Below are 24,819 nucleotides of genomic sequence, written 5' to 3'. Positions count from 1 at the left end.
TCAGCCACAATCTCTTACTAAAGGAACCCACTGCCAATTCTGCTTCAGTGGAAGAAAACAAGGTATTGTAAATATTTCTTTGTTTAAAATGTTTATGTTTTCTTTCTTCATTGAACTGCCTAGATGAATAACAAATTATCAAGACCTCCGCAGAACAGAAATAATAGTTGAGGCCATCCCCCAAGAATTCTGTGCAAGTCAGAGATTTATCCCTGAACTGGTTCAAAGATTGTGCTGGAAAAGGCTAAGCAGGAGAGCGCTTTCATTTCCAAAGATGTGAGAGAGGTGGTTTTATCATGAATTGTGAAATTATGAATGATATTTTTTCCAGTCACATTTTTGGATTTGCTGCCTTTGTATCTGTCAACGGGGCAAAAAGAAATAGGGTATTCTCAGAATGACTGAACCAGAACCCTTCTATCCCTTTGAAAGAGTAGGCTTGGCAACATGAACTTGATCTCACTCATTTGTGTAGGGAACTAATGATTTGACTCTCTACCCCCTACCCCTACCCAGTTTCAAGTCTTGGACATCATTCCAGGGGCTGTTAGCTTTCTTCTCTTTCATGGAATAATCAAGACCCTAAGCTTACACTGCATGCTCATCAGAAACCCTCCCAGACTACTAATTCCCTCAGAGATGGCTTCAGGGAGACTCGGAGGCGCTGGGGGTGTGCAGAGGTCATTATCTGACAGGACAACTCCACCAAGTAGGCAGTATTATCAGCACCCTGGGAAGGTCAGGAGGCCTTGACTGTCCTCTAAGAGGAAAGCAGAGCAGAGTCCTTCCTGCTCCCTCCTCCCGCTCACCATCACCCCTCCTTTCTCCCTCCTCTTGTTCGACCTCTTTTGTCACCCAATCCCTCCCTTTCACCATAAAACCTTAAAGGCAATAAAATATAGTGGCAAAAGGATTTGTATTCAGAGTCCAGAGACTGGGATTGCAATGATAGCCCTGCTGTTAGGTAGCTGTGCATGTTAGCACATTTTACCTCTCTGGGCCTTAGTTTCCTAGCAGATAAAATGAGACAATTTGATTAGGATTAGAAGATTCTTTCCAACACAGATTTGCTGGGAATATGTGTATCTATAATGAGACATTTTGATGAACGATACAATTCTTTCCTTATTTTCGTATTTCTTTGGTTAAGCCCCTTTACAGACTGAGATATTACATATTTTACATAAATGTAGGGATACTGATATATGGATTAGGAAATGACAACCCACTCCAGTATTCTTGTCTGGAAAGTTCCATGGACAGAGGAACCTGGTAGACTGCAATCCATGGGGTCACAAAGAGCCAGTCACGACTGAGCGACTGAGCAGTCATACTGATGTATCTATATTCCTCCTGGAAACCGCAAAGAGCAATTCGTTCTGAAAAGGGCACACATGGTTTTTTATCTAGACTTTAGTCTTTATTTATAGTCTCCTCTGAAAAGATCACTCTCCATCCCTTGAATGGATAAATTATTCCATGAGAACTTCATCCCCAAATTCTGCATCTTTCAGGAATCACTTTAATGCTGGCTTAGCACTTTGGCACTTTTTTTAAAGGCAAGAACTCTTCCTCTTGTATGTTCTAGGCTGCACCTGATGTATTAATGATGACATTAATGAGAGAGTTAATGAAGCTGAAGATAACTGTCTATTAGGTTTCCATAAGAAATTAACTCTTTTGTCAGAGAGAATTATCATTTTTAGGAATTTTCTACCAGTATCTAAGCTCTGGGATATTCATAAATCATAGGGAGAAAGATAAAAGTCCTCAGCCTTAAAATAATAATTTCTCCTCTCTTCCCTTCATGGTGATTATACTTTGGCCATGGAGCCGAGCATTTTCCATATGAAAAATTCATGAGTTCTTAAAAGAGAAAGCTTAGGGGGCTTCCCCAGTGGTCTAGTGGCTAACAGTCTGTGCTACCAAAGCAGAGGACCTGAGGTTGATGACTGTTCAGGGAACTAGACCCTACATTCTACAACCAAAGACTCCACATGCTGCAAATAAGACCCGGTGCAGCCAAAAAAGAAAATTAAAAAATAAAAGATAAAGCTTAATATATAGGTAGTAAACAAAACATCATTTAAAGGGATATAGCTGTAAAGAAAACAGGGAGCTTATTTCCAAGTTGGCACTGGACCTGTCAGGACAAAGTGCTTATATGTAAATTTCAAACATTTTATGAGGGTGTAGAGTTATTACAAAACAAGAGTTGTTGCTTTGTTCATTTAATAAAATAGTGTTAGCCTAGAACTATCATCAGCTTCTGCAATAGGTAGAAGCTATGACTAGAGATGATTTAAGGGCTGAGAAGTTGTTTGGTTAAGGGTAAGCCGAGGACTAGGAGGTGTTTCAACAGTATCACTGTTAATTCAAGCCATGAAGAAGTCAAGACTTTGTCTGCACATGTCTCTCCCTCGATTCAACCATTTAGCTAGAGAGATCTCCTGACTCCTCTGAAGTTCTCACTCTAGGTTCTCAGAGGGCCAGATGGTCTCAGTGCAAGACCAAGTTCTACACAATACTTGCCCGAATAGGACTCTCTAGACCTAGGGTTTGGTTTACTTTAAATTATTTAATCAGTTTGAGAAATTATTTGGCTATAAAATGACAATAGATTGAACTCACTATTTCTTTGATAGCAATCCAGTTTTAATAAAATTAAATGAGAATATCAGGGTGATTAGAGGTGAAATTTAGAAACTGAATACAATATTTTAAAAAATGAGAAAGCTTGAGTTCCTTTGTTCATTATGATTGGTTGCGGGGGGTCTCAAGTGAGTGAGAATAAAGACAAGAGAATCTTGACTTCTCTACTTCTCTATAAGCATTTCCACTAGACTGTGAAAGTTTCAGGTTTAAATAGATTTTAAAAAATGATGACTAGAACCTTAAATATAAACACTCTAAATAAAAAAATATTTGGAAGTTTCCATTTTGTACAAAGTCCTGAGCTGGGTGCTAGCAGATGCACAAAGCAGAGTAAGAAAATTTTGCTCTCAGGGAACTTATTCTAGAGACGAAAAGCTACGAACATATGAAAACAGAACTAGCAGTGGCAAAAGCTACGCTATGGGACTTTGGTGGCAGACATGCTCCTACGAACCCCAAAGTTCAGAAAAAGCATCCAGAGGAAAAGGTCTGGAGCAGAGTTGGGTTTCATATTATTATGAAAGAGGATAAAGGCTCTCCATAAACCAGGATACCATCTATCAAGGTGCAAACAGATAAACAAGGTTAAAAAGTATAAAAATAGGGATGAAAGATAAGTGAGAAAAACTACAAAGTCAGAAAGGTGTATAATTACTCCTCATTTCCCGGTAAAGCCAGCAGGTATGTGGCATATTGAAAAGAAGCACTTGGCTGATTCTACTGCAATTTAAACTCTGGAATTTCAACAGGGAGACCCAACTGACCAGAATCCAGGTGTCCTCTCAGGTGCTTCAGCTCTAGAATTTGAGGGAGTCCTCTTAAACTCTCTGGACTTCAGTTTTCTAAGATTCATAATAATATTGGAATTATGTTCGTTCAGCTCTTAGGAGGGCATAAATACAGATATATAGATTGTTGTTGTTGTTTAGTTGCTAAATCATGTCTGACTCTTTGCGACCCATGGACTGTAGCCTACCAGACTCCCCTGTCCATGGGATTTCCTAGGCAAGAATGCTGGAGTAGGTTGCTGTTTCCTTCTCCAGGGGATCTTCCTGACCCAGGGACTGAACCCACGTCTCTCGCCTTGGCAGGCCAATTGTTTCCCACTGAGCCACCAGGGAAGCCCCGTATAGATTGTGACATGGGCTATTATGTATATAATCAGGTTGGATAATACATTCTTTTGTCATTTCAATGAAGGATGATAGAAAAGATAATTGTGTACGCCAAAAAATCCATTTACAAAAGTAAAATAAATGGAAATGATTATTAATATGTTCTTTAACTCTGCTTTATTTTTCTTAGATCTTCCCAATGGACTCGCTAGCAAAATCTATCAACCAATTTGCTCTGGAGTTTAGTAAAAAGCTAGCTGAATCTGCTGAGGGTAAAAATATCTTCTTTTCTCCCTGGGGGATCTCAGCCTCCTTGGCCATGGTGTATTTGGGCACAAAAGGGACCACTGCAGCCCAAATGGCCCAGGTGAGTAAGAAAGGTCAACTATTCTCTACTGGCTTAAAATGAAATGCTTTTATTTGGCTTTCACCTTCATTCCTCTCCTGGAACCCAAATAGTCCACATTTTATAATCATGTCTTCTAAAATAAAAGACACACACATTTCCAGACCTTAAAAAATAAGGCTGAGAAAATGAATCAACAAACAACTGTTTCTAGGAAAGCTATTTCAGAACCTGTGTTCTCTGGCAAAATCAGATGAGGACATGAGGTTATCAAGTTTGGTTCAATGTTAAACTTTTTAAAAAAATTTTGATTATTAAAATATTTCAAGAAAGTCATGGCTCATACTTTAATAGAGTTAGTCATCATCTTTCTAATCTTGGAAGGATTTTCTTACAGACACAAATAGAGGACTTCTTTGGTGGCTCAGTGGTTAAAATCTGCTTGCCAGTGTAGGGGACATGGTTTGATCCCTGCTTGGGGAAGATCCCACAGGCTGCAGGGCAACTGTTGTAGCCTGTGCACCTAGAGCCTAGGCTCCAAAACGAGGGAAGCCCCACTCCGAGAGTAGCCTTCAGGCACTTCAAATAAAGAAAGCCCACATGCCCACGCAAAGCAGCAAAGACCCAGCACAGTCAAAAATAAATAAACAAAATAATAAATTGATTTAAAAAGACACAAATACTCCTTTGCTTTTCGCCTCTCTTCTTTTCACAGCTATTTGTAAAAAAAAAAAAAAAAGACACAAATAGAAAAATCAGGTGGAATCTGTTTCTCATGCTTTGTTTGGTTGTTACTTTGCTCAGTCCTTGCTTGTCTGGGTGAATCTAACGAATACATGAAGACCATTAAAATAGTAGAGCAGTATTACTGTTTGTTTCCAAGGCAAACCATTCAATATCACAGTGATCCACATCTGTGCCCCAACCACTAATGCTGAAGAAGCTGAAGTTGAGGGGTTCCATTAAGACCTTCAAGACCTTCTAGAACAAACACCCCAAAAGATGTCCTTTTCATTATAGGAGATGGGAATGCAAAAGTAAGAAGTCAAGAGATACCTGGAGTAATAGGCAAATTTGGCCTTGGAGTACAAAATGAAGCAGGGCAAAGGCTAACAGAGTTTCCAACAACACAAGAGAAGACTCTGCACATGGACATCACCAGATGGTCAACACCAAAATCAGATTGATTATATTCTTTGCAACCAAAGATGGAGAAGCTCTATACAGTCAGCAAAAACAAGACTGGGAGCTGACTGTGGCTCAGATCATGAACTCCTTATTGCCAAATTGAGACTTAAATTGAGGAAAGTAGGGAAAACCACTAGACCATTCAGGTATGACATGAATCAAATCCCCTACGATTATACAGTGGAAGTGAGAAATAGATTTGAGACTAGATCTGATAGACAGAGTGCCTGATGAACTATGGACAGAAGTTCGTGACAGTGTACAGGAGGCAGGGATGAAGACCATCCCCAGAAAAAGAAATGCAAAAAGGCAAAATGGTTGTCTGAGGAGGACTTACAAATAACTGAGAAAAGAAGAGAAGCTAAAGGCAGAGGAGTAAAGATATACCCATTTGAATGCAGAGTTTGAAAGAATAGCAAGGAGAGATAAGAAAGACTTCCTCAGCAATTAGTGCAAAGAAATAGAGGAAAACAATGGAAAGGGAAAGACTAGAGATTGCTTTAAGAAAATTAGATACCAAGGGAACATTTCCTGCAAAAATGGGCTCAATAAAGGACAGAAATGGTATGGACCTAACAGAAACAGAAGATATTAAGAAGAGGTGGCAACAATACAAAGAAGAACTACACACTTTAAAAAAGGTCTTCATGACCCAGGTAATCACGATGGTGTGATCACTCACCTAGAGCCAGGCATCCTGGAATGAGAAGTGAAGTGGGCCTTAGGAAACATCACTACAAACAAAGTAGTGGAAGTGACGGAATTCCAGCTGAGCTGTTTCAAATCCTAAATGATGATGGTGTGAAAATGCTGCACTCAATATACCACCAAATTTGGAAAACTCAGCAGTGGCCACAGGACTGGAAAAGGTCAGTTTTCATTCCAATCTCAAAGAAACACAATGCCAAAGAATGCTCAAACTACCACACAATTGCACTCTTCTCAGATGCTAGCAAATAATGTTCAAAATTCTCCAAGCCAGGCTTCAACAGTATGCGAACTTCCAGATGTTCAAGTTGAATTTAGAAAAGCCAGAGGAACCAGAGATCAAATTGCCAACATCTGCTGGATCATGGAAAAAGCAAGAGAGTTCCAGAAAAACATGTTTCTGCTTTATTGACTACGCCAAGCCTTTGACTGTGTGGATCAGAAGAAACTATGGAAGATTTTAAAAGAGATGGGAATACCAGACCACCTGACCTGCCTCCTGAGAAATCTATATGCAGGTCAAGAAGCAACAGTTAGAACTGGACGTGGAACAACAGACTGGTTCCAAATCGGGAAAGGACTATGTCAAGGCTGTATACTGAGTATTTTTTTTTTGGCTCCAAAATCACTGCAGATGGTGACTGCAGCCATGAAATTAAAAGACGTTTGCTCCTTGGAATAAAAGCTATGATCAACCTAGTCACGTTAGTCACTCAGTCATGTCAGATTCTTTGGGACTCCATGGACTATAGCCCACTAGGCTCCTCTGTCCATGGACTTCTCCAAGCAAGAATACTGGAGTGGATTGCCATTTCCTTCTCCAGGGGATCTTCCCAAGTGAGGGACAGAGAATGGTTCTCCTGCACTGCAGGCAGGGATGCCCATGATCAGCCTAGACAGTATATTAAAAAGCAGAGACATTACTTTGCCAACAAAGGTCCATCTAGTCAAGGCTATGGTTTTTTATTTTTTTATTTGGGCTTCCCTGGTGGCTTAGATGGTAAAGCGTCTGCCTGCAATGCAGGAGACCTGGGTTCAGTCCCAAGGTTGGAAAGATCCCCTGGAGAAGGAAATGGCACCCCACTCCAGCACTCTTGCCTGGAAAATCCCATGGACGGAGGAGCATGGTAGACTGCAGTCCATGGGGTTGCAGAGAGTCGGACACGACTGAACAACTTCACTATGGTTTTTCCAGTGGTCATGTATGGATGTGAGAATGGGACTACAAAAAAAGCTGAGCACCAAAGAATTGCGCTTTTGAACTGTGATGTTGGAGGAAACTCTTGAGAGTCCCTTGGATTTCAAGGAGATCCAGCCAGTCCATCCTAAAGGATATCAGTCCTGAATATTCATTGGAAGGACTGATGCTGATGCTGAAGCTCCAATATTTTGGCCACCTGATGCGAAGAACTGACTCATTTGAAATGACCCTGATGCTGGGAAAGATTGAAGATGGGAGGAGAACAGAAGGACAGAAGATGAGATGGTTGGATGGCATCACCTATTTGATGGAAATGAGTTTGAGCAAGCTTCCGGGAGTTGGTGATGGACAGGGAGGCCTGGCATGTTGCAGTCCATGGGGTCACAAAGAGTCAGACACGACTGAGTGACTGAACTGAACTGATTACTGTGTAAGCAGTTAATTTGATGTAAGCATTCTCAAATCACAGTGTTTCTATGTGTGTGTGTAGCCTTATATAGCAAAGTGAAAGTGAAAGCCGTTCAGTAGTGTTATTCCTTTCTGTGAGCTGCATCCAGGACGCATGTGGGGGATATAATTAAAGTGTCTTTTTCTCTTCTTGGACAATTTTAGGGAAACACAGAGTCCACATCCTTCTTGTGAATTTTCACATAAATGCTGGGTGAACACAAAGACTCTGACTGTATCATCAGATAATGGTCGGCAGTGAGAACTGAAGCACTTAAGTAGAAAAAACAACTAAAATTCCTGAATTTTCCAGATAATTAGGGCAATATTGGGTTTTGCTTAAATTGGCTAAATGATGCACTTAGTTGAATACTTAGCTTTATTCTGAAAACAATGATAGATAAAAATGAACCATGGAAAACATGAGAATTTTACATCTAAGGGTATTTCCAATGTTATTTTCAATGTCGAATGCAAAGTATTAAAGTAAAGAGACTAACAACTTAAGTTCAACTTAAAAATTTATTTAAAAGCAGCTCTTGGCTTACTCTGTTAGTCCAGGTATTACACCATTTAAGTCAAATCACAGCCCCCCCCAATGACTGGCTTGTAGTTACTGATGTGTATTTTGAATGATCACATCTCCGCAGAATGTGCTCATGTATCGCCTTTTTATTGAAATTATAGGTTCTTCAATTTAGCAGAGACCAGGACAGCAAATTTTGTCCTGACAGTGAAAAGAAAAGGAAAATGGTATGTCTTATATTTCAATATCCATTTGATAATTAAGGAGAAGGTACTTTTAGCATTTTTTTTTCAGTGGCTAAATCAAACAACCTTTAATAGGTAATTTTTCTTAGAAAAAGATATTAAAACTATAGGAAAATTTTAGAGCAAACAATATCTACGCTTTTTGAAAGAGTTATATTCTTTCCCCTTATCTCTCCCCTTTCTTTCCCTTCAAAACTATTTCACTTTCAACCTTGTTCTTATTTTTGCAAACTAAGTGTGAAGAAAATTATGCCTCAACAACTTTTATATCCTGCACTAAAAATACCAAAGGAAAAAAATTTACCTACCATACAATTGATTTCATGATCAGTTCATGAACATGAAATAATTTCTTTTATTCTAAATTGTTCATATACATGTGTTTCTTTTTCAGCATTTTTATTTGACCAATTTATTTTCTTTGAAAGGAATTCAATGTGGGCAAGCCTGAAGAAATACACTCTTATCTCCAGACACTTATTTCAGAAACCAACAGTTCCAGCCATGCTTGCATACTTAAAACAGCCAACAGGATCTACGGGGAGAAAACGTACCCATTTCACAAGGTAAGTGCAAACCCCTTATTTTAAGTGGATGGGAAAGAAAGAGCCATGTGAAACCAATCAAACACTTGGTACTTTTCTACAGGGACCCTGGGGACAATCTTACTGTATAGGGTGTCTGTGGTTAGTATTTCTGATGATCATTTAAACTGACCAATGTGTCAAGTTGTAAAGGAAACCAACAATGTATCCCAAACCACATCAAGTGATCGGAATTTTATGCCCATAACAAAGGGGTACAACCCACCAACGCACATAGAAATGTGGCTTACGAAGCCCCTGGCCAACATTTGCTTCACGGGAGATAGAACAGAAGATCTAGAGCGGGTCCATACGGTGAGTCTGAAGGAGCAGAGGGTGGCAGGACCGTCAGAGGGTGGCTGGAGGCTCTGTCCTCAAGAGCAAAGCTGACTTTAGGATCAGACAAATCGCTTCACATCAAGGCTTTAGAAAACATTCTTCACATGCAATTAAGTCCTCTTCTCTTCTCTGGTGGCTGAGACCCCACAATACAGACCCTCAGAGGAGCCAACCCTACATCTGCCCAAACGTTTAGTTCTTCCTTTGGCACGTTTCAGAAAAGAGCCAGAAGACCCAGGTGCCCAGTGGGTAAGAAGTAAAGAAACTGAATAGGATAGAAGGATAGCAATAGAAAAAGTCAAACTGTATAGTGGTGAAGACTCCTGGGAATAAGATCCCACATGCCACATGGCACATATATATATACGGCTGTGGGGGCTCCAGGCCTTCCTTCCACAACTGCATTTCTGCATGGCTAGTCTGCATCCAGCTAAGTTTGCACAGGGGAGCTTAGTTTTTAACCATAGCCAGAGTATGGAAAGACTGAAGAAAAAAATGGGGTGCAAGTTTGCAATTATCCATCTAGCTGGACTTTTTTTTTCCTGATAATCTGAATAGACTTGATGTCTCAGCTTTGGTTAAAAAAAAAAAAAAGTCTGCAAAAGGAGATTTTACCTATATCTTCCAGAAATATTTAGAAGATGTGAAAACATATTTTGGTGCAGAGCCACAGTCTGTGAACTTTATGGGAGCTTCTGACCAAATCAGAAAGGAGATCAACTCTTGGGTTGAAAAACAGACTGAGGGTAAGCTTTCTCCAAGGTGATCACCAGTGTATTTTTGAAAAGTATCACTTTATCATTTTGAATTGTGTTATGTTAAGTATTTGCATTTCTTAAATAGAACTGTGGGCATATTCTAATTATTCATTACATTTGTTTTTATTCTAAGTCTTATTTAAAACAGATAAGACAACCGTTTTATTAATACCAAGTAAACAGGAGAATGATTAGACTCTAGTAGTTCCAAAGAGGACTCTAGAGAAATGCAAAAAGTTTTGGAATACTGATGCACATGCGGTTTCTAAAGAAAAGTGGCTGCTAATGAATAATTAAAGTGTGGCATTAAATATACTGTATAACCTTAAGTAAGTTTCAGAATAAGGTCATATATTAGGACAGATTTAAAATACAGTAACTATCCTAGTAATACGATAGAAGTTTCTTGTTGCTATTGTTGTTCAGTTGCTAAGTCGTGTCTGGCTCTTTTTGACCCCGTGGACTGCAGCACACCAGCCTTTCCTGTCCTTCACCATCTCCCAGAGTTTGCTCAGATTCATGTCCAAAAAAGACAGACGTTTATCTCTGACCTAATCATCGCAGGATAGATAAGCATTCTGTCCCCAGAGGCCTTCCCGAGATACAGCCTTGTGTGTTAGCACTGCATTGTCAAGATGTGGCTTTTATATTTGTCTAAGACTGTGAAGAAAGCTGAGCACCGAAGAATTGATGCTTTTGAACTGTGGTGTTGGAGAAGACTCTTGAGAGTCCCTTGGACTGCAGGGAGATCCAACCAGTCCATTCTGAAGGAGATCAGCCCTGGGATTTCTTCGGAAGGAATGATGCTGAAGCTGAAGCTCCAGTACTTTGGCCACCTCCTGCAAAGAGTTGACTCATTGGAAAAGACTCTGATGCTGGGAGGGATTGTGGGCAGGAGGAGAAGGGGACGACAGAGGATGAGACAGCTGGATGGCATCACTGACTCGATGGGCGTGAGTCTGAGTGAACTCCGGGAGTTGGTGATGGACAGGGAGGCCTGGCGTGCTGTGATTCATGGGGTCGCAAAGGGTCAGACACGACTGAGCGACTGAACTGAACTGAACTGAACTGAACTGAACTGAAGATGATTCTTGGGCTGCCCTGGTGGCTCAGTAGTAAAGAACCCATATGCCAATGCAGGAGATTCGGGTTCAGTCCTTGGGCTGGGGAGATCTCCTGGAGAAGGAAATGGCAAAACACTCCAGTATTCTTGCCTGGAGAATTCCATGGACAGGGGAGCCTGGCAGGCTACAGTCCATGGGGTCGCAGAGTGGCACACGACTGAGATTGTGCACACAGGAGATGATTCTTAACACTTGTCAGCTTCACAGTCAGCAGGAAGTAGGGAAGATAAAGCCTCTTTGCTTTTAAGTGGCTGCCCTGAAACTTTCACACATCAATTCCACTTATATCCCAAACTTGGAAACATGGCATACGTCATGCTCTGGTGACCATTTTGTCTTAGCTTGCCTGGGAATTTCCTGGCTTTATTTTCTGAAAGTCTCTCAGTCCTGGACAAACCGAGATAGTCAGTTACCTGGACTGGTAGTAAAAGATGAATCCCAACTCCCTAAGCTGATATAGAAGCTCAGCGTGACCACGGGGTCTTGCCTGTCTCTTCGTTCCAACTCTTACCATTCTCTGACTCAAAATTAATGCTCAGGAATTTCAAGTGGCACAGAATCCCAGAAGATTCCTGTGCTACTTCTCAACCCCACATGTTTATTTACTCCTGTGTCCCCTCAATCAGAAACTGCCCCTCTCCTGCCTCCCCCAGCCCCTTCACAGCCACTGGATAACAACTCAGGGCCTCCCTCAGACAAAGAGCTTTCCTCCTTGCTCTTAAAGCCTCTTTGGGAACATTTACCGTGACACTCACCACGTTGTTCCTAAAACTAACAATTGTTCATTGAAGTCCCTGCCTCTCCCACTAGATTCAAAGACCTAAGTGCAATCAGTTCAGTTCAGTTCAGTCGCTCAGTCGTGTCCCACTCTTTGCGACCCCATGAACTGCAGCACGCCAGGCCTCCCTGTCCATCACCAACTCCCGGAGTTCACCCAAACTCACGTCCATCGAGTCGGTGATGCCATCCAGCCATCTCATCCTCTGTCCTGCCCTTCTCCTCCTGCCCCAGTCCCTCCCAGGATCAGAGTCTTTTCCAATGAGTCAACTCTTCACATGAGGTGGCCAAAGTACTGGAGTTTCAGCTTTAGCATCATTCCTTCCAAAGAACACCAGGACTGATCTCCTTCAGAATGGACTGGTTGGATCTCCTTGCAGTCCAAGGGACTCTCAAGAGTCCTTGGCATCAATTCTTCGGCGTTCAGCTTTCTTCACAGTCCAACTCTCACATCCATACAGTGCAATAACACTACCTTATTTGAGTTTCTGCTATAAATCACTAACAAATAATAGCCTTGCTCATGGTAGTTGTTCAGAACATTAATGTTTATTGAAGTGAATTGAGGAAGCTGGCAGCCGTAAATTCTCAGTTCTTATTTCACTGAACTAGTGACTGAGAGGAGAAGGCAATGGCAACCCACTCCAGTACTCTTGCCTGGGAAATCCCATGGACACAGAAGCCTGGTAGGCTGCAGTCCTTGGGGTTGCTAAGAGTCGGAGACGACTGAGCAACTTCACTTTCACGTATTGGAGAAGGAAATGGCACCCCACTCCAGTGTTTTTGCCTGGAGAATCCCAAGGACAGCAGAGCCTGGTGGGCTGCCGTCTATGGGGTCGCATAGAGTCAGACATGACTGAAGCGACTTAGCAGCAGCAGCAGCAGCAGCAGTGACTCAGAAGCCATGCTGACGGAGGAGTGACTGTTTTTCCTAACTTATGCCTGATTTGGATTCATCCAAATGTGAGTCTGGCTTGAGAATTATAAATTAGCCTGTATTTGCAGAAAGAAGCTACTTGCATTGTTCCAGTTCATGTGAGAACCAAATGTGATTGTACAGGAAAAGCACATTGAAACGGGCAACACAAACTCAACGTAGCAGCTGTGCTAAGTCACTCAGTCGTGTCCGACTCTTTGCGACCCTGTGGACTGGAGCCCGCCAGGCTCCTCGCTCCGTGGGATTCTCCAGGCAAGAATGCTGGAGTGGGTTGCCATGCCCTCCTCCAGGGGGATCTTCCCAACACAGAGATCGAACCCATGTCTCTTATGTCTACCTGCATTGACGAGAGGGTTCTTTCCAGTGGAAGTAGAAGCAATTACAGTGTTGGAGCTGCACTAAATCTCAGCTCTCAAATGCCTGCCCTCTGCCTGCTTGGGTCCCTAGAAGACAGAAGAGGGCCTTACGGGCAGGAAGGCAGGGAACAACCCACATGCTGTCTTTCACCCAAGCAAACCCTTTCAGAGCTGAGTAGAGAGTAACTGTCTGATGCTCTCAAGATGCGTTTGCATAACGGTCTTGCCATCTTCCCCACATAGGCTGATGCACTCGAGGATCATGACAGAACCCATTCCACCAGATAACAGAGCTGTCCAGACTTCCTATGATGGTAGACGCGTGCCATAAACCCGAGGGCTGTCATAGCAAAGGGCCACAGACTGTACGGTTTAAGCCAATGGAAATGTATTCTCTGATAGTTCTGGAGCTTCCCCAGTGGCTCAGTGGCAAAGAACGTGCCTGCCCATGAAGGAGACACAGGAGGCGTGGGTGCCATCCCTGGGCTGGGAGGGTCCCTTGAAGGAAATGGCAGCCCACCTCAGTACTCTTGCCTGGGAAAGCCCATGGACGCAGGAGCCTGTTGGGCTACAGTCCACGGGGTCACAAAGAGTCAGACACAACTTAGTGCTAAGCAAGGCAACAGCACAGTTCTGGAGGCTGCACCTCTGAAATCGAGGTGTTAACAGTCTCTGTTATGCAGTCGCTAAGCTGTGTTTCACTCTTCGCAACCCCGTGAACTGTGGCACGCCAGGCTTCCACTTTGGAAAGTTTTAGGAAAGAAACCATTCCATGCCTCTCTCCTAGTTGCTGATGGTTGCTGGCAAACCTTGGTTTGTAGAAGCGTCTCTCCGGTCTCGGCCTCTGTTAACAGACAGCTTTCTTCTCTTCCGCTCCTTTGTCTGTGTTTTCACACTCTGTGTGTCTGTGTTTGAATTTCTCTCCTTTTTATAAGGACACCTGTCATTGAATTAGAGGCCCAACCTAATCCAGTATGACTTCATTTTAACTTGATTACGCCTTCAAAGACCCTATTTTGAAATGAGATCACATTCACAAGGACTGGGGGTTAGGAACTAATGTATCTTTTGGGGAGGACAAAATTCAGCCCACAACAGCAATCAGTTCAGTTCAGTCACTCAGTCGTGCCTGACTCTTTGCAACCCCATGAACCGCAGCACGCCAGGCCTCCCTGTCCATCACCAACTCCTGGAGTTCACTCAGACTCACGTCCATCGAGTCTGTGATGCCATCCAGCCATCTCATCCTCGGTCGTCCCCTTCTCCTCCTGCCCTCAGTCTTTCCCAGCATCAGAGTCTTTTCAAATGAGTCAGCTCTTCCATCAGGTGGCCAAAACATTAGAGTTTCAGCTTCAACATCAGTCCTTCCAATGAACACCTAGGACTGATCTCCTTTAGGATGGACTGGTTGGATCTCCTTGCAGTCCAAGGGACTCTCAAGAGTCTTCTCCAACACCATAGTTCAAAAGCATCAATTCTTCGGCGCTCAGCTTTCATTATAGGCCAACTCTCACATCCATACATGACCACTGCAAAAACCATAGTCTTGACTAGACAGACCTTTGTTGACAAAGTAATGTCTCTGCTTTTTAATATGCTGTCTAGGTTGGTCATAATTTTCCTTCCAAGGAGTAAGCCTCTTTTAATTTCATGGCTGCAGTCACCATCTGCAGTGATTTTGGAGCACCCCCAAAATAAGGTCAGCCACTGTTTCCACTGTTTTCCTATGTATTTGCCATGAAGTGATGGGACCGGATGTCATGATCTTCGTTTTCTGAATGTTGAGCTTTCAGCCAACGTTTTCACTCTCCTCTTTCACTTTCATCAAGAGGCTTTTTAGTTCCTCTTCACTTTCTGCCATAAGGGTGGTGTCATCTGCATATCTTGAGGTTATTGCTATTTTTCCCAGCAATCTTGATTCCAGCTTGTGCTTCTTCCAGCCCAGCGTTTCTCATGATGTACTCTGCATAGAAGTTAAATAAGCTGCTGCTACTGCTGCTTCAGTCATGTCCAACTCTGTGCGACCCCATAGACAGCAGCCCACCAGGCTCCCCCATCCCTGGAATTCTCCAGGCAAGAACACTGGAGTGGTTTGCCATTTCCTTCTCCAATGCATGAAAGTGAACAGTGAAAGTGAAGTAGCTCAGCCGTGTCCGACTCTTAGTGACCCCATGGACTGCAGCCTCCCAGGCTCCTCCATCTATGGGATTTTCCAGGCAAGAGTACTGGAGTAGGGTGCCATTGCATAGCAGTTAAATAAGCAGGGTGACAATATACAGCCTTGATGTACTCTTTTTCCTATTTGGAACCAGTCTGTTGTTCCATGTCCAGTTCTAACTGTTGCTTCCTGACCTGCATATAGGTTTCTCAAGAGGCAGGTCAGGTGGTCTGGTATTCCCATCTCTTTCAGAATTTTCCAGTTTATTGTGATCCACACAGTCAAAGGCTTTGGCAAAGTCAATAAAGCAGAAATAGATGTTTTTCTGGAACTCTCTTGCTTTTTCCATGATCCAGCGGGTGTTGGCAATTTGATCTCTGGTTCCTCTGCCTTTTCGAAAACCAGCTTGAACATCTGGAAGCTCACGGTTCACGTATTGCTGAAGCCTGGCTTGGAGATTTTTGAGCATTACTTTGCTAGCATGTGAGATGAGTGCAATTGTGTGGTAGTTTGAGCATTCTTTGGCATTGCCTTTCTTTGGGATTAGAATGAAAACTGACCTTTTCCAGTCCCGTGGCCACTGCTGAGTTTTCCAAATGTGCTGGCATATTGAGTGCAGCACTTTCACAGCATCATCTTTCAGGATTCGAAACAGCTCCACTGGAATTCCATCACCTCCACTAGCTTTGTTTGTAGTGATGCTTTCTAAGGCCCACTTGACTTCACATTCCAGAATATCTGGCTCTAGGTGAGTGATCACACCATCGTGATTATCTTGGTCGTGAAGATCTTTTTTGTACAGCTCTTCCGTGTATTCTTGCCACCTCTTCCTAATATCTTCTGCTTCTGTTAGGTCCATTCCATTTCTGTCCTTTATTGAGCCCATTTTTGCATGAAATATTCCCTTGGTATCTCTAATTTTCTTGAAGAGATCTCTATTCTTTCCCATTCTGTTGTTTCCCTCTATTTCTTTGCACTGAACACTGAGGAAAGCTTTCTTATCTCTCCTTGCTATACTTTGCAACTCTGCATTCCAATGCGTATATTTTTCCTTTTCTCCTTTGCTTTTCATGTCTCTTCTTTTCACAGCTATTTGTAAGGCCTCCTCAGACAGTTATTTTGCCATTTTGCATTTCTTTTTCTTGAGGATGGTCTTGATCTCTGTCTCCTGTACAATGTCACATATGTCCGTCCAGATTTCATCAGGCATTCATCTATCAGATCTAGTCCCTTAAATCTGTTTCTCACTTCCACTGTATAATCATAAGGGATTTGATTTAGGTCATACCTGAATGGTCTAGTGGTTTTCCCCACTTTCTTCAATATTCTCCCTCAAATACATAGCCTAAATATTATCTTGAGGAAGCATCAGAAACATCTGAGCTGAGAGCCAAGCATTCTAAAAAAAATTTTTTTTCAAAAGTATCAAGGTCATGAAAGACAAAGAATGAATGTGAAACTGCCTCGGCTTAAAGAGGACCGAAGAGGAAATGGCAGCTAAATGCAACTTGAGCCCTTGGATTGATTTCTAATCCAGAAAAAAAGGACACTATTGGAACAACAGATGAAAAAATTTAAACAGGGGACACCTCTTGTGGTCCAGTGGGGTTGGGACTTTGCCTTCCAAAACATGGGGTATGGGTTTGATCCCTGGTTGGGGAGCTAAGATATCACATGACTTGTGGCCCAAAAATGAAAACATAAAACAGAAACAGTATTGTAGCAAATTCAGTAAGGACTTTAAAAATGGTCTACATAAAAATTATTTTTTAGTAGAAGTCTAAAGAGATCTGTTAATATTAATAGTATTCTATCAATACTGACTTCCTGGTTTGAATTTTTATGGGTCTGTTACCATTAAACAGTATTTCATAATTATCAGTTTTATAAGCATGGCATTTCACCAGGATATAACTATATCATTTGGAATCTGTTCCTTTGCTTTTGTAGGAAAAATCCTGAATCTCCTACCTGATGATGCTGTGGGCCCTACAACCAAAATGGTTCTGGTGAATGCCCTTTACTTTAAAGGAGTCTGGGAACATCAATTCCTAGTCCAAAATACCACAGAAAAGTCATTCAAGATAAACAAGGTAGGAGCCTGTTAATAACCAGTATGTATTTTATAAGACATTGCAAATGAAATTCTATTTTAAATTCATTCTATCTGAATATATGTTCCTGTAAACTATGGCTCTTTACTCGGGCAGGGATGACTGACCTAAAAGCCCCAGTTTCATCCCACCTGGACATTACCCTTTCATTATTTTAATCTCTGTAAACAGACCATGCACATATTTTATCACTCACCCCTTGCTGCGATTATGGTAGAGTAGGTAAGGGAGTCACTGCATTTATTTCCCAAGTTAGAAATGCAGTGGGGCTAAGTGACTAGATTCATTTCAAGTTTATTTGTTTTGGTTGCATTACAGTTTCTTTGGTCAATAGAGGAACCAACCATTAAGTGTCCGGTGTTGGGGTGTGTGTGTGTTACTTGCTCTTTGCGACCCCACAGACTGTGGCCCGCCAGGCTCCCCTTTCTATGGGAGTGTCCTGGCAAGAATACTGGAGTGGGGTGCCATTTCCTCCTCCAGGGGATCTTCCCGACCCAGGGATCGAACCCGGGTCTCCTGTGTCTCCTGCAGCGGCATGCGGATGCTCTGCCACTGAGCCAGTGGGGAAGCCCCAAGTGCCTCGAGCTGAGCCTCAGTTAGAAGGCTGCCAGAACCATGATTCCCCGCTCTTCACTTATGAGTTCTGTGCTTGTTCTAGTAAACTAGCACTATCTTACACCAAACTGTTACTTTTCCAGAAGAAAAAGAAATAAAAAGCATTTTAAAGTCTCATCTCTTTCTTTAAGTTTTCCCTCTGGGTGGCACACAGAGCATCTGGTTTTGTAGTAGGCACTTACTTCAGCAACAAGGGAGATGAGCGGAAGGTCACAGATACACCCAAGGGCTGGAATGTGGCTGGGTCTTGAGACTTGAATGGAAACTAGGATTCAAATATTGTCAGGATTCATTCTCTATCTTCTCCACTCTGTTTCTGCCATCCTTCTTCTCTCAATCTGCAGTCTGATCTCCATTCTAGAGATGAGTTTGATAGGTCACATTCCAAATTCTTAGGTAAAGAACTGGCTGGCCAAAGTTTGTGAAAATGTTTTAGTCCTGGCTGATGACATATTGCTGTAACAATATGTTGTGTGCAATAGGCAATTGTCAGATAATCTGTGGGGAAAAGATGTAGAAAGGACTGAATTTATAATCCAACAGGCTAACTGGAAATAAGCTGGATAGCTACTCAGCTTAATAAAACCACTAGAAATTTTCAGCTGCAAGTGATAGAAAAGCATTCCAAACTAGCTCCAGTGACAGGAGAATTATATTAGTGTTAGCTCAGGGGCTTCCCTGATGGCTCAGGAGTAAAGAATCCACCTGCCAGTGTGGGAGATGTGGGTTTGATCTCTCAGTCAAGAAGATCCTCTGGAGAAGTAAACACCTGCAGTATTCTTGCCTGGGAAATCCCATGGACAGAAGACAATGGCGGGCTATTGTTCATGGTGTCACAAAAGAGTCAGACACGAATAAGAGACTAAACAACATCAAAGAAACTAAGAGGAACCAGGAGTGGGGCCTCTAGAGTCTCAAACAATGTGTCCTCTCTGCCTCTACCCTTGAGCCATCATTCTTGCGCTCATTCTCTAATATTAAGGATGGAGTTTATCCATATGACCAGGGAATAGGCCTGCCCTTTATTCTAGCGTCACAACTCTACTGTTAATACAGAGAGTCTTGGCTGCTAGCTCTAGCAGAATGCTCCCAAAGAACACTCTGATTGGTCCCACCCGTATGCTTATCTTTGAGACAGTCATTTCAGCACAGAGCATCCTGAGTGAACAGCCCTGGTCACGAGGCCACTACCTTAGCAGAAAGGTAGGGCTTTGTGATGGACATTTAGCACCACATAGAGTGGATGAATAAAAAGTATAAAATGTCTGAATTGCAGGCTTTGCTTTTGCTTACCATTGACTTTACTAACATTTCATAATGTCATGTATCTACCATTATAGTATCATACAGAATAATTTCATTGTCCTAAAAATGCCCTGTACTCAACACAGTCACCCCTCCCTCTAAGTCTTTGGCAACTGATGATCTTTTTACTGTCTGTATAGTTTTGCCTTTTCCAGAATGCCATAAAATTGGAAATACATAGTATGTAACCTTCTTGAAGGTGCAACCACCTTCTTCTACTTAGCAATCTGTATTTAAAGTTCCTCCAATATGTATTTAAAGCCACTTTTTCTGGCTTGACAGGTCATTTCACTTTATTGCTGAATAATCCCCATTGTATGGATTTAAGATTTTGTTGATCCATTTGCCTTTCTGAAGAGCATTTTGGTTCTGTATGACTCAAACTGCTATAAGCATTTATGTGCAAGATTTTGCGTGAACATGTTTTTAACTCATTCTGGTGACTACCCAGGAGCACAGTTGCTGGATCACTTGGTAAGGTTGTGTTTAGCTTTGTAAGAAACCACTGCACTGCCATCTGGTGTGGCTTCCACTTTGCATTCCCATTGGCAGAGAATGTCAGTTCCATCTTAGCTAGAAGTTTGTGTCATCAGGGTTTTGAACTTTTGGCCATTCTATTAGCTGTGACACTCCACAGCTAATCTTCACTGTTTTAATTTGCAATTGCCTAAGCACATAGGATTGAACATCTTTTCACATGCTATAGGTTTTCCTTTGGTGAAGTATCAGTTCAGATCTTTTGCCTATTTTTTAGGTAGGGTTTGTTGCTTTATGATTGTTGAATTTTAAGAGTTCTTCACAAATTTCAGATACTGGTATTTTATCAAACATATGTTTTGCAATTCTTAGCTCCTAGTTAATTGCTTGTGTTTTCCTTCTCTTAGTGGATTTCAATTTTATGATATTAAAAAGCTGTCTCAAATGTTTGCATCTGAAATGCAACTTTGTTTCCGAATCATTGGTATTTTCATAGTTTGCTTAAGATTATGTATTCTTTTAAGTGTTTGGTGGAATCCAGCTTGCCACGATTCATAGAGGATGCCATAATACTGTCAGAGAAAGAAACTCCCACATCATTTATTGATGATGTTATCCAGTAGAACACACATTTCCAGAAAGCAAGGTTTGGATAATTTTATCTAGCATTTAGCAGAGGATCATCATCTTTGTCAGTGTCCCAGATGGCTGGGAGCCAATGTTGCTAAAGAGTCAAGAATTTGGTGAGATACCTCCATAGTGATTTTGCTGCATATACTCTACAGACTACAAGCAAACCAGTGCAAATGATGTCCATGAAAGAAAAACTTCAAGTGTTTTACATCGAAAGTCCACAAGCCATAGGCCTTCAACTCTACTATGAGAGCCGTGACCTCAGTCTGCTCATACTACTGCCAGAAGACATTGATGGACTGGGTCAGGTAAAGGGATCCATCTGTTCATACCTCCCTCCTTTCCTCTCCCCTTTGGCAACATTTCTTTTCTCTCTGTGAGTCTATGTCTATTTTGCAAATGCATGCAAAATCACTTTAGTGATGTTTGACTCTGTGCAACCCTATGGACCCACCAAGTTTCTCTGTCCATGGGATTCTATAGACAAGAATACTGGAGTGGGTAGCCATTTTCTCCTCCAGGGAAACTTCCCGACCCAGGGATTGAACCTGTGTCTCTTATGTCTCCTGCATTGGCAGGCAGGCTCTTCACCACTAGCACCACCTGGGAACATTTACTTGCATGGAAAAATAACTTAAAAAAAAAAAGACAGCAGTCTGACATGAAGATGGTTCTACTGTTTATCTGTCCCGGGAAAAAAGATATGATCTTATAAAGATATAATCTCACAGTTCTTGAATTTCTGCACAGGAGGGCAACCAACACACCTTCAGCCCTAGGTACTGTATTTTCATGTATCACCTAAGTTTACAAAACTTTGTAAGGTTGATGTTACTGTTTCTCAGGAAGGATAAGTAGTCTACAGAGACCTTTAGCATTGAGTAGCCACACAAACAACAGCTAGAAATATTTATTGTGAGTAACAAAGCTGTGTAGATTGATCATAACAATCTTTCAGGTAGTATAGGTCTTTTTTCTCCTCCTGGTAGAACCTACCTAATTTTTAAATCACATGCATTAAAAAGCTAGCCTTAGACATACATTTAAAAACATTAAACAGAGTCTAAAACATTTTTTAAAGAATGCTTTTTATCAAGTAAACACTCTTCAGAAGATATAGTCTGTATCAATGCATCTTCAGGTTATTATTTAAGTTGTTCACCAGTTAAACATCTCTTAAGCCTGATTTTGGCCAGACCACATTTCTGAGCAATTCATGTGCAATAAGTGGTCTGTCTTTCTTTGCACTGTGAGTAATTTTTCATGTGTGCCAGACTGTTTATATTTCTGCTTCCACTGCCCTACTGGTGTTTAGAAAGATTTCTAGATAGTGTCATAAAATTTGTGAAACTGGAGAGGATGGTAAGACCAAGTGTGAATACTAAACCATTAGAGTTACATCATTATAGGCCTTCTTTTTTTTAGAAAGTGCAGGTTCCTGACCTGAAAACACTGTCATTTTAATGCACATCATTTACATATGTGTCATTGACAGCAATACTTGGATCTAGAGAACTCCAAAGTAGCAAAACCATGTGCTTTAAACAAACTTGTTATTTAAAAAATCAAACATTGCTTTTTATCCTATATATGTAATGCATATGTATATATACATATATATTTATTGTTTTAAAATTTTAAATATCAAGAGAAAAAGCAGCTTCAAAATCACCATTTAAAAAGTTATTATTCTTAAGATAGAATGATTTTCCTTTCTTTACTATTCTTTTCCCCATAATTTATAGTTGCTAGTTTCATATTGGTGTGATTATAAAGTATAGGCATTTTATTTTATCTCAGATTTTCTTTTTGAAGGATTGTATACTGTGCTAATGAAACTAATTTAATAAATTAGTTATTGAACTAGTTTATTAGTTAATAAACTAGTTTTAAACTAGTTAATACAACGAATAAAAATAATTTTTTTGGTTCCCTGGCATGCAATGTGTCCTAGAGCATATGCTTTTGTGTCGATGACATCTAAATGTATATTTATACTAATATATTTGTATATGTAGTTGCTGTCTTGGAAATATCATAGAAGTACTTCTGTTTTGAATCAAGGTCTAACTTATTAAGCCTGAGAACTATTAATCTGCAAAATGATATATCAACAGTGTGAAAGATCTCTTTATAAACAAAAAACTTCCAAATGTGTGTGTTTTGTTACCTTTGGTAATGGGAGTGATTATAATTCATCTATGTAATATCTAGAGATTTCACTCAACCTTTATTTCTTACTTCTTAATTGGAAATTACTGGTTCTTTCTTCATTGGCTCCAAATTGCAGCTGGAAAAGGCCATCACCTATGAGAAGCTGAGTGAGTGGACCAGCGCAGACGTGATGGAGTTGGGCAACGTGCAGTTAAACCTTCCCAAGTTCAAGCTGGAAGAGACTTATGATCTCAAGTCAACTTTGAGCAGTATGGGGATGAGCGATGCCTTTAACCAGAGCAAAGCTGATTTCTCAGGAATGTCCTCAGAGAGAAATCTATTTCTGTCCAATGTTTTCCATAAGTCTTTTGTGGAAATAAATGAACAAGGTACAGAGGCTGCAGCTGGTACTGGGAGTGAGGTAAGTGTAAGAATGAAACTCCCCTCCATCGAATTCAATGCAGATCACCCGTTCCTCTTTTTCATCAGGCACAACAAAACCAACGGCATTTTATTTTATGGGAGATTCTGCTCCCCCTAAACCCTGCATCTCTCTCATCAAACAAGAGCATCTTACAGTGTGAAAAATACACATATGATGGAAAACACAGTTACTATAAAACCAGTTTGTAGCCTGACTCTTTCTTATGCATAAATATTAGAAAGATTATCTTGAAATAACATATTCTAGTGATCCTATCAGGCCTATATAGCTAGAGAGAATGCAAATTTAAGTTTTTAAACATTTTAATGTGACTTTTATTTACATTTCAGAAACTCGGTTATTCAATCAAATGCCTTACAATGCTTGGCCTACCTGGTCACTGTATTTCCATTGGCACTTATATTTCACATGCATCATTTAGTGAAGAAAAATCTTTATAAAGGTGATATAATGATATCACTGATATTGATATGTGAATTTAAAAGTATTCTAAAATAAACATTTTATTAGAAAGAATTACTATGGGGAACAGTTGTCACGTTAACATCTTTGCTTTTAAAAATCTTATAAACTAGAAGAGTAAATTTCTAATTTATATAAATGCATATTGTCAGGTATAAGAAGGTATTCTTATTAAAATTTTATCTCCACAAAAATTGCCTGTGTTTTTCCAATTTCTACTAAAAATGCTCCTACACAATGGCTTATTGGTAGTTGCTGGCGACGGAATGAAACACCAACACTGCACAGTGGTTTGAATCTTTATATTTTAACACTTGCTTCTTACAGCTGCTTTATTTTATATCCCTTGCACAACAACCTACAGGGCAAGTTGCCAAGCACTACGATTCAGAGACTATACAGTGCGCAGGCGCAGGGCGAGATAACCTTTACCTTGACTTATTTACTGCAGTTAAGACTTTGTTTTGGGGAACTTCCTTATCAACTTAGAATCTGTTTTGTCCCTGGGTCTGTTCCTTTTGAGGAATCAGAGAAACATCCTTGTGTGCAAGAAATGTTCTTTTCCCACGGGAACAAACAGAGGATTCTTAGCTGAACATCTCGTTTGCAAGAATGTTCAGCCCTGGTTGAGAGTCTCATTTGCAAGCACTTCTCAACCTTCCTTATACCTTGTTCCTACAGGTAGTCGCGTCAGCTGTTATTCTAATTTTAGAGACTGAGTGTATCATTATAGTTGCTTTTTCCATTTGAATTTACTAAGTGAAAGATATAATCTACTAGGGATCTGATACGAACAGTGTATGAACTAGTACAAGAAAATGTGTTTTCTGTATCAAATCTTGTTTTGGTATCATAGAATTAAAAAAAAAAAGATCCTATACTTCGGGCTTCGCTGGTGGCTCAGATGATAATCTGTCTGCAATACAGGAGACCCGGGTCCTTTGCTTTAGCTCCAAAGAAGGGAAATTGTAGTATATGTGACATTTATCACATCATCATGAAACATTTTGCCTCTACCCATAGCACCTCACATTAAGTAACGATGAAAGAAATCCCTCTGTCTGTGTTCTACCAAATTAAAAGTCCTTATGTTTTGGGTGTCATGTGGACTCAAAAGAAAAGCAGGTTAACAAGTGAACAGGGAGCCTGG

General features: G+C 41.0%; 1 protein-coding gene across 2 annotated transcripts; it reads left to right on the top strand.

Moving 5' to 3' along the window:
• Positions 1-23,723, top strand: LOC120880828 (serpin B10). 2 transcript variants are annotated; one of them, XM_040264233.1, is made up of 8 exons: positions 1-62; positions 3,961-4,137; positions 8,348-8,413; positions 8,860-8,997; positions 9,983-10,100; positions 17,415-17,557; positions 20,761-20,916; positions 22,899-23,723. In XM_040264233.1, the coding sequence occupies exons 2-8, from the start codon at positions 3,970-3,972 to the stop codon at positions 23,301-23,303; spliced, it is 1,194 nt and encodes a 397-aa protein (XP_040120167.1). In that variant the 5' UTR covers positions 1-62; positions 3,961-3,969; the 3' UTR covers positions 23,304-23,723. The 2 variants fall into 2 exon arrangements, with proteins under 2 accessions (XP_040120167.1, XP_040120168.1); XM_040264234.1 differs by lacking the exon at positions 20,761-20,916.
• The last annotated feature ends 1,096 nt before the right edge of the window (positions 23,724-24,819 follow it).

This window comes from Oryx dammah, unplaced genomic scaffold (genome assembly GCF_014754425.2).
Source record: "Oryx dammah isolate SB20612 unplaced genomic scaffold, SCBI_Odam_1.1 HiC_scaffold_22, whole genome shotgun sequence".
Lineage (NCBI taxonomy): Eukaryota > Metazoa > Chordata > Mammalia > Artiodactyla > Bovidae > Oryx > Oryx dammah.
This window is presented reverse-complemented; position numbering and strand designations above follow the sequence as displayed.

Bases quoted from the DNA above. Each gene is read 5' to 3' on its own strand.
- LOC120880828 (XM_040264233.1), top strand. From the start codon at position 3,970: ATGGACTCGCTAGCAAAATCTATCAACCAATTTGCTCTGGAGTTTAGT. The intron at 8,414-8,859 runs GTATGTCTTATA...TTTCTTTGAAAG, and splicing joins GTGAAAAGAAAAGGAAAATG to GAATTCAATGTGGGCAAGCC. The intron at 17,558-20,760 runs GTAGGAGCCTGT...TATACTCTACAG, and splicing joins AGTCATTCAAGATAAACAAG to ACTACAAGCAAACCAGTGCA.